At 44.0% G+C, this 13,138-nt stretch overlaps 1 protein-coding gene across 1 annotated transcript in view; it reads right to left on the bottom strand.

Moving 5' to 3' along the window:
* Positions 1 to 3,527: 3,527 nt before the first annotated feature.
* LOC124613761 (odorant receptor 4-like) overlaps positions 3,528 to 13,138 on the bottom strand; it is a 41,941-nt gene continuing 32,330 nt past the window's right edge. The window contains exon 5 of the mRNA XM_047142478.1: positions 3,528 to 3,584. Coding sequence (XP_046998434.1) covers positions 3,528 to 3,584 — 57 coding nt within the window. The remainder of the gene's footprint in view (positions 3,585 to 13,138) is intronic.

Genomic DNA, 13,138 nt, shown 5'->3' with positions numbered 1-13,138 from the left:
TGAGAAGGGAGTAAGACAGGGTTGTAGCCTATCCCCGATGTTATTCAATCTGTGTACCGAACAAGCAGTAAACGAAACAAAAGAAAACGTGGAGTAAGAATTAAAATCGATGGAGAAGAAATAAAAACTTTGAGGTTTGCCCATGACATTGTAAATCTGTCAGAGACAGCAAACGGCCTGGAAGAGCAGTTGAAAGAAATGGACAGTGTCTTGAAAGGGGAATGTAAGATGAACATCAACAAAAGCAAAGCGAGGATAATGGAATGTAGTCGAATCAGATTAGGTGAAGCTGAGGGAATTAGATTAGGAAATGAGACACTTCAAGTAGAAGATGAGTTTTGCTATTTGGGGAGCAAAATAACTGATGATGGTCGAAGTAGAGTGGATATAAAATGTAGACTATGGCAAGGGAAGCGTTTGTGAAGAAGAGAAATTTGGGAACATCGAGTATACATTTAAGTGTCAGGAAGTCTTTTCTGAAAGTATTTCTATGGAGTGTAGCCGTGTAAGGAAGTGAAACATGGACGATAATCAGTGTAACAAGAAGAGAATTGAAGCTTTTGAAATTTGGTGCTATGGAACAATGCTGAAGATTAGAGGGGTAGATCACGTAAGTAATGAGGAAGTACTGAGTAGAACTGGGGAAAAGCGGAATTTGTGGCACAACTTGACTAGAAGAAGGGATCGCTTGGTAGGACACGTTCTGAGATATCAAGGGATCACCAATTTAGGACTTGAGGGAAGCATGGAGGGTAAAAATCGTAGAGAGAGGCCAAGAGATGAATACACCATTCAGATTCAGAAGAATGTAAGTTGCAGTCGTTATTCTGAGATGATGGGACCTGCACAGGATAGAGCAGCATGGAAAGCTGCATCGAACCAGTCTCTGAACTGAAGACCACAACAACAACTATTACTCCGTTGGTCTCACACTCTTATTGTTCCGTCTTGTCTCTTGTACATCCGGTGTATTGTCCATCTTCTATAGCTTGTATCTAATTTCCTGAGGATGTCAAACATCTGGCATCATTTTACGTCGTCGAACGCCTTTTCTAGGTCGACAAATCCTACGATATATACATGCATTGACAATTTTTAAGCGTAACGACCATGTCGACTGTACTACCTTTTTACTTCATATAAAAATTCTACTATCTGTCTGTCTGTCTGTCAGGTGGTCATGGGTAGGATGAAACGTCGTTCATAGCCACTTTTTCATTTCTGGGAAATAGTGGACGTCATTTGGCGCAAAATACTGACTTTACCTGCTGTGTGAATAGTCGAAGAAGATGTGAAAGTGTGCAGCAGAATGCTGTAGGATGTTGTGATCCTATTGAGCGAAATTCGACCTTAGCAGGCCTCTTCGTTTGGTAGAATCCCACTCAGTCGGAGAGAGACCACAGCTTTGCCTTAGACATCCAGACTTTGGTTTTACTTTGTTTCCCTAACATGACCAAGGCAAGCGACGAGGTGAATCCTTTGAAAATGGTATGGCTCATTTCCTTTCTCATCTTTACCGTATCCAAGCTTGTATTGCCACCACAAAGACCACGTCTTTTACGTGCTTGTTTTAAGTTTCCTGTTTAGCCTTCCAGAGACGAAGAAGTGGTTGTTGGACGGACCACGTTTCGCCTCAAATGAAGAACTGCAGAGCACTATGGCTACACGTGTCAAAATTCTGGCGCCGTACCGGTTTGCAAAGCAAACAGGAAAACTGGAAGGCCGTTACGACAAATAGCCATGGTGATTTTGTTGAAAAATTAACCCATGGGTGTTTCCAACGTCTGTATATAAAACCATTTTGATATTTGCACTTGTTCTAAATTCCAGCCCATAAAATGGTGTGAGAAAGAAGGAGTCCTCGAACGGACGTGGAGGAAGGGAAAACTGGACGCCATGAGGCGTCTTGTATCGGGCTTATGTATTCCGGAAGGTAGTGAGCAGATAGGTACAGAAAATGAGTCATGGTTCTAACATGCTAGCTAGCTGCAAGTAATTACGTCTGTGGCCGAAAGGTGTCAGCATCTTATGGACTATGAATTCATACGTAGTTAAAATAGCATGTTTTGGAAACAAAATTGTATCTTTTGTGACTGTTACAACTTTCATTAATTATTGTTATTTTAATAGGTTTAATTACTAGGGTGAATGATGGTATGAATGTGAAAAATTTAATAAATGGATTCTGTTACTTCAATCAACTGAGTGTACGATAGTGTGAGATCTGTGGCTTTGCAGAGGGCCTGAATCATCACTCAGAGGAAATTTGCGAACTGCCATTAGCCAGTTTATGGCACTGGGAAACAAGAAACGTTTTACGATAATTCAGTTATTTAAAGAGGGAGCTATTTTCATATTTGTGGGTTTTATAAATGTATACATTTAATAAATTGTTCATAAAAGTTATGAGGTTGTAATTGGCCAAATGTAAAAGACGAGGGATTGCGGGGTTTTGTACTAATGTAGAATTGTCAATGATGTGCATCAGCCAGTCAGAGGACAGTATATCCGTACGTATTTCGTGAAATCTGAGAATTGCTATGTAAAGTCGAGCGGAGCTCAGCCATCACCTTGTTGGGACGCGCATGTGAGGAGCTCCGAATAGGTGTAATAAATTAGCGGAATAATGAGAAAAACTTGACATTGGAGTGCCGCGAAGTATACGCGAACGTGTGAGAAAGACGAACACGCGAAATTCCGATTTTTGTGTGTAAACTGTGACTTTTTAACTAACCAGAACCCGCGTGGCATGTTGTATTAGTTGTCACCTTGAACTCAACGTTCGTAATGGTCAATTAGTGCAATATTTGAGAGAGCGCCCTGTCACAGATCATCCGTTTTGTAATCCTTTTTGGTATTAGGTTTTGTTCGACACCATAAACTATTAAGATTGATTGTGATTGCGTTGAGTGTCGAAACTGCAACTTAAGGTTAGCACGGGATAGACTGTTTTTGTATCACAGAAGTGACAATATATCGAAGGTTTCACTCAAAAACTACCGTTCAATTAATCGCTTAGTTAAACTCTTACCAGAACACATTTGATGCAACCTGTAGATACAATTAGTTTGGCTCGTTCTCCTGCAGCTTGTTCAGTCGAGCAACAGTGATTTGTTTCTAACTGGGTAAGCGTGTGTTCGAAATCGAGGAGAAGTGAAGTTTACCGCAAGGTGTGTCGGACATTTTCTGTTGAGGGAACATATTATTAAACGAGCCATTTTTAACAGAAATTCCTGCGACTTCAGATGATGGTGATGGCTATTAAGGCAGCGAATGGTAAAATTCTAAGGAAATCTGGAACTTCCAATTTCTTTATTGATGCTATTTACAGTCTTGGTTATTGCTAACTATGTGAAGGAAGTTTTACAAGAAAAAAGAACATTTGTCTCCTGCTTGCACAATGAAATAGAATCGCAATTCTGAAGCGTTGTTAAGGTAGCTGCAGTTGTGTGGTCGTTTTGCTTCACTCCCTCTGTTGACGTGGTGTGGAGCCAGTGGAGTGGTTACTGGCGACGTCTCTAGGACCCTCAGTTGCCGTTCAGCTGTCTCAGGACGGCGTAATAGGAGAAGGCTGTGTTCATCAGCTGCAATTGGACCAGAACCATGTGTGAGGTACATCAGAGACGAGTTTGTTTAACACTTGTCGACTTACACTGTGTCCACAATAGGGACATGAACCGTTACGAGTCATAGTTTGCAAGTTTCCATTTGAACACGATAGAAGGTTTACAGACCTATTAATTATTTAATGCTTTCCACATAGGCCGTAATGATATCCACCAACTCGTGGATCAGACAGAAGTTGAAATTGAGCGTAGCGAGAATAGCCCCAATTTAATCGGCTCACCACTGAATAGAAGAGTGAGACAAATGTTAGTGTCAGTGGTGTTAAGAAACTGATGTAATCGTTAAAACCGAAAGCAACTCCAAGGACCGATGGAATATATGTCAGATTCTGTAATGAATTTGCAGCCGACTTAGCACCTCTTTTAACTATAATCTGTCATAGATCCCCCAAATAAAAAATTTTCCTTTTAGTTGGAAGAAAGCACAGGTCACACCAGTTTATTAGAAGGGCGGTAGACCCATTCCACAAAACTGCCGTCCTATATCCTTGACATCGATTTGTTGTAGAGTATTAGAACATAATCTGAGCTCAAACATAATGAGATATCTCGGAGAAAATGACCTCCTTCACGCTAAACAACATGAATTCCGAAAACATGGGTCCTGTGAAAGCCGAATCGAACTTTTTTCAGGCGACGTACTGAAATCTTTGTCTCAAAGCAGTCAGGTAGATACAGAATTTCTTGGTTTCCGAAAAAATCCGTCTACAGATGACAATGCTTACACATGACTCGCGCGACCCATCCTGGAATATTACTCAAGTGTGTGGGACTCGTACCAAATAGGATTGAACGTATACAGCACGAATGGTCACAGGTTTGTGGGGGAGTGTCACAGAGTTGCTGAAGAAAATGAACAGGCAGACTCTTGGAGACAGACGCAAACCATCCCAAGAATGCCTACTTGAGAAGTTCCATGAACCGGCTTTGAATGATGACTTTTCGTATCTCTCCCGTAGGTTTCTCGAAGACAATATTACACTACTGGCAATTAAAATTGCTACACCACGAAGATGACGTGCTACAGACGCGAAATTTAACCGACAGAAAGAAGATGCTGTGATATGCAAATGATTAGCTTTTCAGAGCATTCACACAAGGTTGGCTCCGGTGGCGACACCTACAACGTGCTGACATGAGGAAAGTTTCCAACCGATTTCTCATACACAAACAGCAGTTGACCGGCGTTGCCTCGTGTAAGGAGGAGAAATGCGTACCATCACGTTTCCGACTTTGATAAAGGTCGGATTGTAGCCTATGGCGATTGCGGTTTATCGTATCGCGACATTGCTGCTCGCCTTGGTCGAGATCCAATGACTGTTAGCAGAATATGGAATCGGTGGGTTCAGGAGGGTAATACGGAACGCCGTGCTGGATCCCAATGGCCTCGTATCTCTAGCAGTCGAGATGACAGGCATCATATCCGCATGGCTGTAGCGGATCGTGCAGCCACGTCTCGATCCCTGAGTCAACAGATGGGGACGTTTGCAAGACAATAACCATCTGCACGAACAGTTCGACGACATTTGCAGCAGCATGGGCTATCAGCTCGGAGACCATGGCTGCGGTTACCCTTGACGCTGCGTCACAGACAGGAGCGCATGCGATGGTGTACTCAACGACGAACCTGGGTACACGAATGGCAAAACGTCATTTTTTCGGATGAATCCAGGTTCTGTTTACATCATCATGATGGTCGCATCCGTGTTTGGCGACATCGCGGTGAACGCACATTGGAAGCGTGTGTTCGTCATCGCCATACTAGCGTATCACCCGGCGTGATGGTATGGGGTGCCATTGGTTACGCGTCTCGGTCACCTCTTGTTCGCATTGACGACACTTTGAACAGTGGACGTTACATTTCAGATGTGTTACGACCCGTGGCTCTACCCTTCATTCGATCGCTGCGAATCCCTACATTTCAGCAGGATAATGGACGACCGCATGTTGCAGGTTCTGTACGGGCCTTTCTGGATACAGAAAATGTCCAACTGCTGCCCTGGCCAGCACATTCTCCAGATCTCTCACCAATTGAAAACGTCTGGTCAATGGTGACCGAGTAACTGGCTCGTCACAATACGCCAGTCACTACTCTTGATGAACTGTGGTATCGTGCTGAAGCTGCATGGGCAGCTGTACCTGTACACGCCATCCAAGCTCTGTTTGACTCAATGCCCAGGCGTATCAACGCCGTTATTACGGCCAGAGGTGGTTGTTCTGGGTACTGATTTCTCAGGATCTATGCATCCAAACTGCGTGAAAATGTAGTTACATGTCATTTTTAGTATAATATATTTGTCCAATGAATACCTGTTTATCATGTGCATTTCTTCTTGGTGTAGCAATTTTAATGGCCAGTACTGTAATTAGAGCACGCGCTATACATTCAAAAAGTCATTATTCCCTAATAACTGGTACAATGGGACGGACCCTCTGCCATACACTTCACAGTAATATGCAGAGTATATACGTAGATGTAAATGTAGCTGAACTTTGAAGCTGTGATTCATTAACGTGTCCGCGTTGACATGTCCTTACTCGCAACTGGATGATTTTTTATTTATTTATTTTTAATGCTGCCGAGCGACCATTTGCTTCTGCTGAGCCTCCGTTCCAACGCGAAAGCTGTGGTATGTTTGTCGAGCCAAATATTGACATGAAAGTAGTCGCCTACTCGCACGTTATGCAAATGCGATGTGTTCCGGGAAAGTGAAGTCTACGATTTGTACGTTCCGCTCTCCTTGCAGTTGCGTGTGATGCCAAAATCGTAAAGCCTAGCTACCTGTTGTCTTGTTAACAATGAGACGGCTGATATTTGCCGCAAGGACCCCGCTACCCACGATGCACTTGCGCAAAGGGCTGCTCCCCTGTACTCCGCCCTCGCGAACTTGAGCCCAAGTAACTCGTAAGGCTGCCCACTGCAATGAACGCAGGAATGGTATTGATATTTTATAAAATTACTGAAACATTAACAGTAAGAATAAATTTACTGTAATAAAAACTGAATAGTTTTCCAGATGCTACCCAAAGTCGAGGTGAATGGTGAAAACATGCTTTTCATGTCAGTGAATTCTACTCTCTTTAAAATTGGAGAATTAAGTACCTCACTTGTTGAGTGCTGGATGGAGATAAGTGCAGCAGAGGAAAGTAACTTTTTTAATTTTTTAATCTTGAGAAGATGAAATCGCAATATCGCGACACAGCGTAATAAGTAATAGTCATACAAAATGGTACTCATCCTTCTGTGCACGGATTCAATGTGAATGTTTGTCTCAAACAACCAATATACATTTCAGGGGAACTGTACAGACCATGTTGTTATTTGTAACGTTATTACTGGAACTGTATTCCAAATAGGGCAGTGTTGTCGACGTATCTTACGTAAGCAATGTGTTCATTACTTTGAATCGTATCGTGTACCACATATCAATCAATAAAGGCAGTTTCACAAATATGGTAAAGATCAAAAGTCTGTAGGTCAGAGATCAAATCCACATATACTTAGAGATATTTATTTTACTTGGATTAAGGTCAGAAGTACAGCTCTAGAAAAAAAACCCCAGAGAAATCAGCTGCTCGTACTAAGCATAAACGATACTCTCCACTGGCCGGTCTCTTGTCCCCATGCAGCACCCCAACCCTCAAATTGCGGAGCACCTGGGATGTAGGGGTACTTGAACTTGACCTTGTCGTCCAGCTCTTGTACCGACGACCGGTTGATGTGTCGGTGAGTTCTATAGTCCTCTGGCATCTTGGCGTTGTCTCTTCAGTTCGACTTTGTGTAAGCTCGCCTGACCTTCAATCATCCGGAACTGGAGGAGTGCTTTCGTGCTTCGGGGATGGTAAGGTCCCTGTTGGTTTCATTCTTCCAACAGACACCCTGACACTTTCCATTTTGGGATATGTCTATAGTATGGGCATTACGTCGCAGTACTTGGTAGGGCCAAGTATAAAGAGGTTGAAGGGGAACCCTTACGTCGTCTGTGCGCAACATGACATGCGAGCAATCCATCAAAGCTTTGTCCACGAAGACCGGATGTTCACCATGGCGGGATGCCGGTGGCCCTCTCATCCTTGCTACATGGTCACGAATGCGCTGTACCAACAGTAGTATCTACGTTTGTGTTTGTAGTGGTGCCATTGTGAGATAGTCCACAGGAATTCTCAATGGTTCTCCATAAACCATCTCCGCCACTGATGCGTCTATACCAGCCTTATGCGCAATCCGTAAACCTAGAAGTACTAGCGGTAGCGCCACTGTACAGCACTCTCGGTGACACATGAGTGTTCTGTGCCATCTTTCCATCATTTCGTTGCTTGCCGGGTAATAACTGGTTGTGTGATGACGCTGGAATCCACACAGTCTAGCCAGTTCAATGAACAGATTAGACTCGAATTGTCGACCCTGATCCTTTATGATACGTAGGGGGCATCCGCAAAGTGCTCACCAATGTGCAACAAATGCCTTTGCTATTGTCTCGGCTGCTACAATTGTCACTGGTATAGCCTCTGTCCATCTTGTGCATCTGTCTAATGCCGTGAGCAAGTATTTATAACCGTCTGAGGGTGGAAGTGGGCCCACTATGTCGAGGTGAACGTGACCAAACCTTGCTGGGGAACCTGAAAAATTTCCGACCTCTGCATTAACACGTCGTCCTGCTTTACAACACTGGCAATGAAGGGACGAACGACTCGAATTCCTGATATCCTTTTTGATCGACGGCCGCCCAAACCGCTCGGTTAGAAACTTGAGAGGGGTGTTTGCAGGTGGGTGAGCTAAGTTGCGGAGACTGTCAAAATCCATTTTGCGGAATCGCTGTGTAATGTATGGACGTGGTCTCAGTTGTGATACGTTTAGTTTGTGAAAATTGTCACTGGTCGGCTTTCAATGTAAGGCCGAAAATGTCTCACACTCCCACATATCGCCAATAACTCCCTATAATAAGCACTCCATTTTGTCTGCCTGTGCAGTAGCTGGCTGGCGTCGACCACAATATTCAATGGTTGCACCCGGGACAGGATGAGCCAGCAACACTGCGTCTTCAAGGCTGGTTTGTGATTGGCTGGGCGTGTTACTCATTTCTAGTGTCCATTGTAATAGTCTCTTGCCCTTGGCATTCTTACCCGCAAGCGAGTACCTGGATGGTAGCTGTTATTGGCAAATGACCACGGTAAAAGTTTACCATGCCTAAAAATCGTCTAAGTTGCTTGTAGTCCGTTGGCTTTGGTAGATTACGAAATGTGGCAATCTTTTCAAGCAAAGGTCGGATCCCATTGGCCGAGACTCTGTGGCCTAGGTAAGTTACCTCCCTTTTGCGCATGACGGACTTGTCTTCGTTTAACACCACTCCATAGTTATACAACCTCTGTTGCACTTCACGTATATGCTTGTCGTGAACTTGTGAATCAGCTGAATATATTAATATGTCATCTAAATACGCACAGCAAAATGGCAAGCCTTGTAACACTTCGTCAATGAGCCTCTGCCAGGTTTTGGCTTCATTTTTAAGACCAAATGGCGTAAATAAAAACTAGAACAGGCTGAAAGGTGTAATAACGGCTGTCTTTGCACCATCGGTATTCGCACTGGGATCTGATTGTAAGCCTTCCGCCAATCCAGCACTGAGAAAACTTTTGCTCCGAACAGAGAATAGGCAAATTTTTGGACATTAGGTATTGGGTACTTGTCTCGGACTGTTCTTGCGTTCAGCCTACGGTAATCGCCACAGGGGCGCCATGTGACATCCTTTTGGCGCACTAGATGTAACGGGGATGCCCTTGGGCTGTCTGACCTTCGTATAACACCAGCACGGAGCATATCCTGAAGTATCGCCTTAGTCTCAGCCAACCGTCCCGGAGCTATTCTACGGACTCGTTGTGAAGCCGGTGGACCTGGTGTCATGTGTGCGTATAGGTAGGTTGGAACTTAAATAGAGGCAACACTGCTGTGGAGACACTGTGCAATGGAATCTGCTATTATCACTGATAGCACACGTTGTTGACATACCTACCTTACCTCCGAGCAAATGGACTCACCCATCCCACGTCACCGGCGTTCGCACAATCGAGCGAAACACAGTCACTTGTAAGCGAGCGGTCTAACGTAACGGTGTCACTATGTTTTCGAAACAGGAACAACGGAGTTGGATCAAGATTGAATGTGTCAGAGGCGTACAGGATGACAGTGTCATCAAGGTCTTCAAGAGGCGTGCGGGGAATCGGGATTGCCGTACAGAACAGTGGCACGTTCGGTAAAAGCCTTTAACGAAGATCGGCAAACTGTGGCAGACATGCATCGGGCAGGTCGTCCTAGCGTCTCTGAAGGAGAAGAAGTGCATGCTGTTGCCGCGTTAGTGGACAGTGACCGACGCCATACGAGTCGTGGGCTAGCCCACGAAACCGGATTAGCTCATACGACTGTGCTTTGTATCCTGACGGAACTCCTGGGCATGCGAAAAACTGCATCATGATGGGTTTCGCATGAATTGACGGAAATGCAGAAGTGGATGCCATACGACGCTGCTGAGACGCACTTGGAGCGCGCTATGAGCGCGAGAGAGAGGCTTTCTTACGCCGTATCGTAACACTGGCTGAGACATGGGCCACATCGTACGAGCCAAAACTGAAACGCCAATCCAGCGAATGGCGTCATTATGGGTCGCCGCGTAAGTCGAAAGTGCGTCAGAGACTCAGTATGGTGAAAGTTATGGTGATTCTCGTGTACGACTGTGATGGTATTGTCCTAAGGCATTACGTTCCTCATGGCAGACCGTCAGTGCACAGTATTACTGTACGTTTTTGGAGCATCACCTGCGACCAGCTTTGCGAAAGAAGGGGTGACACTTTCTGCGCAACCCACCCATCATTTTGCACGACAATGCACGGGCTCATACAGCGCAAGCTGTGGCTGCTCTGTTCGGTCGATGGGACTGGGACGTACTGTACCATCCACCTTGCTCCCCGGACTTAAGTCCTTGTGACCTTGATTTGATTCCGAAGATGAAGGAATCACTTCGTGGCATTCGCTTCAAAACTGTTCCAGAGATTCGACAGGCAGTAGACCGCTCCATTCGCACCATAAACAGAACAGGCTCTGCTAACGGTATACTACGCCTCCCACATCGCTGGCATCGGGTCCTACACAACGCTGGCGACTACTTTGAAGGACAGTAACAGGTGCAAACATATAACTCTTTTGCATCGGTTGTGAATAAATAGCAGCCACTATTTAAGTTCCAACCCTCGTATAATGCTTAACACTGCTTGGCTGTATGCGGGATTGACTGTTTACTTGCATCGTTCATTACTCCTATTATATTGTCCACAGAACCTCTCTGAACTAACTTTACCCTGTCTCATTGTGTCACACTTATAAGGCAGGCATTTACCAAGTCTACAGCCAGTGCAAAGTGCGAACCAAACCACTGCTTCCCTGTCATGCCCCTCGACTCTTATAACTGCCATCTGGTTTCTGTTCAAATTGTAAATAGCCTTTCGCTCCCTGTATTTTACCCCTGCCACCTTCAGAATTTGAAAGAGAGTATTCCAATCAACATTGTCAAAAGCTTTCTCTAAGTCTACAAATGGTAGAAACGTAGGTTTGCCTTTCCTTAATCTTTCTTCTAAGATAAGTCGTAGGGTCAGTATTGCTTCACGTGTTGCAACATTTCTACGGAATCCAAACTGATCTTCCCTGAGGTCGGCTTCTACCAGTTTTTCCATTCGTCTGTAAGGAATTCGCGTTAGTATTTTGCAGCCTTGACTTATTAAACTGATAGTTCGGCTATTTTCACATCTGTCGACACCTGCTTTCCTTGGGATTGGAATTATTATACTCTTCTAGAGGTGTGAGGTTATTTCGCCTGTTTCATACATCTTGCACACCAGATAGTAGAGTTTTGTCAGGGCTGGCTCTTGCAAGGCTGTCAGTAGTTCTAATGGAATGTTATCTACTCCTGGGGTCTTGTTCCGACTTACGTCTTTCAGTGCTCTGCCAAACTTTTCACGCAGTATCATATCTCCCATTTCATCTCCATCTACATTCTCTTCTATTTCTATAATATTGTCCTCAAGAACATCGTCCTTGTATAGACCCTCTATATACTCCTTCCACCTTTCTGCTTTCCCTTCTTTGCTTAGAACTGGGTTCCCATCTGAGCTCTTGATATTCATGCAAGTGGTTCTCTTCTCTCCAAAGATCTCTTTAATAATTTTCATGTAGGCAGTATCTATCTTACCCCTAGTGAGATAAGCCTCTACATCCTTACATTTGTCCTCTGGCCATCCCTGCTTAGCCATTTTGCACTTCCTGTCGATCTCATTTTTGAGACGTTTGTATTCCTTTTTGCCTGCTTCATTTACTGCATTTTTATATTTTCTCCTTTCATCAGTTAAATTCAATATATTTTCTGTTACCCAAGGTTTTCTACTAGCCCTCGTCTTTTTACCTACTTGATCCTCTGCTGGCTTCACTATTTCATTCCTCAAAGCTACCCATTCTTCTTTTACTGTATTTCTTTCCCCCATTCCTGTCAATCGTTCCCTAATGCTCTCCCTGAAACTCTGTACAACCTCTGGTTTAGTCAGTTTATCCAGGTCCCATCTCCTTAAATTCCCACCTTTTTGCAGTTTCTTCAGTTTTAATCTACAGGTCATAATCAATAGATTGTGGTCAGAGTCCACATCTGCCCCTGGAAATGTCTTACAATTTAAAGCCTGGTTCCTAAATCTCTGACTCACCATTCATTATATAACCTATCTGAAACCTTCCAGTATCTCCAGGCCTCTTCCACGTATACAACCTTCTTTTATGATTCTTGAACAAAGTGTTAGCTATGATTAAGTTATGCTCTGTGCAAAATTCTACCAGGCGGTATCCTCTTTCATTTCTTACCCCCATTCCATATTCCCCTACTGCGTTTCTCTCTCTCCCTTTTCCTACTATCTAATTCCAGTCACCCATGACTATTAAATTTTCATTTCCCTTCACTATCTGATTATTTTCTTTTAACTCATCATACATTTCGTCATTCTCTTCGTCAACTGCAGAGCTAGTTGGCATATAAACTTATACTAATGTGGTAGGCGTGGGCTTCGTGTCTTTTGTGGCCACAATAATACGTTCACTATGCTATTTGTGGTAGCTTACCCGCACTCCTATTTTCTATTCATTATTAAACCTACTCCTGCATTACCCCTCTTTGATTTTGTATTTATAGCCCTGTATTCGCCTGACCATAAGTCTTGTTCCTCCTGCCAGCGAAGTTCACTAATTCCCACTATATCTAACTTTAACCTATCCATTTCCCTTTTTAAATTTTCTAACCTTCCTGCCCGATTAAGGGATCTGACATTCCACGCTCCGATCCGTAGAACGCCAGTTTTCTTTCTCCTGATAACGACATCCTCCTGAGGAGTCCCCGGCTGGAGAACCGAATGGGGGACTATGTTACCTCCGGAATATTTTACCCAAGAGGATCCCATCATGATTTAACCATACAGTAAAGCTGCAT

Source organism: Schistocerca americana, chromosome 4 (genome assembly GCF_021461395.2).
Source record: "Schistocerca americana isolate TAMUIC-IGC-003095 chromosome 4, iqSchAmer2.1, whole genome shotgun sequence".
Classification (NCBI taxonomy): Eukaryota; Metazoa; Arthropoda; class Insecta; order Orthoptera; family Acrididae; genus Schistocerca; species Schistocerca americana.
The sequence above is the reverse complement of the archived record's forward strand: the minus strand, read 5'-3'. Positions and strand labels throughout refer to the sequence as shown.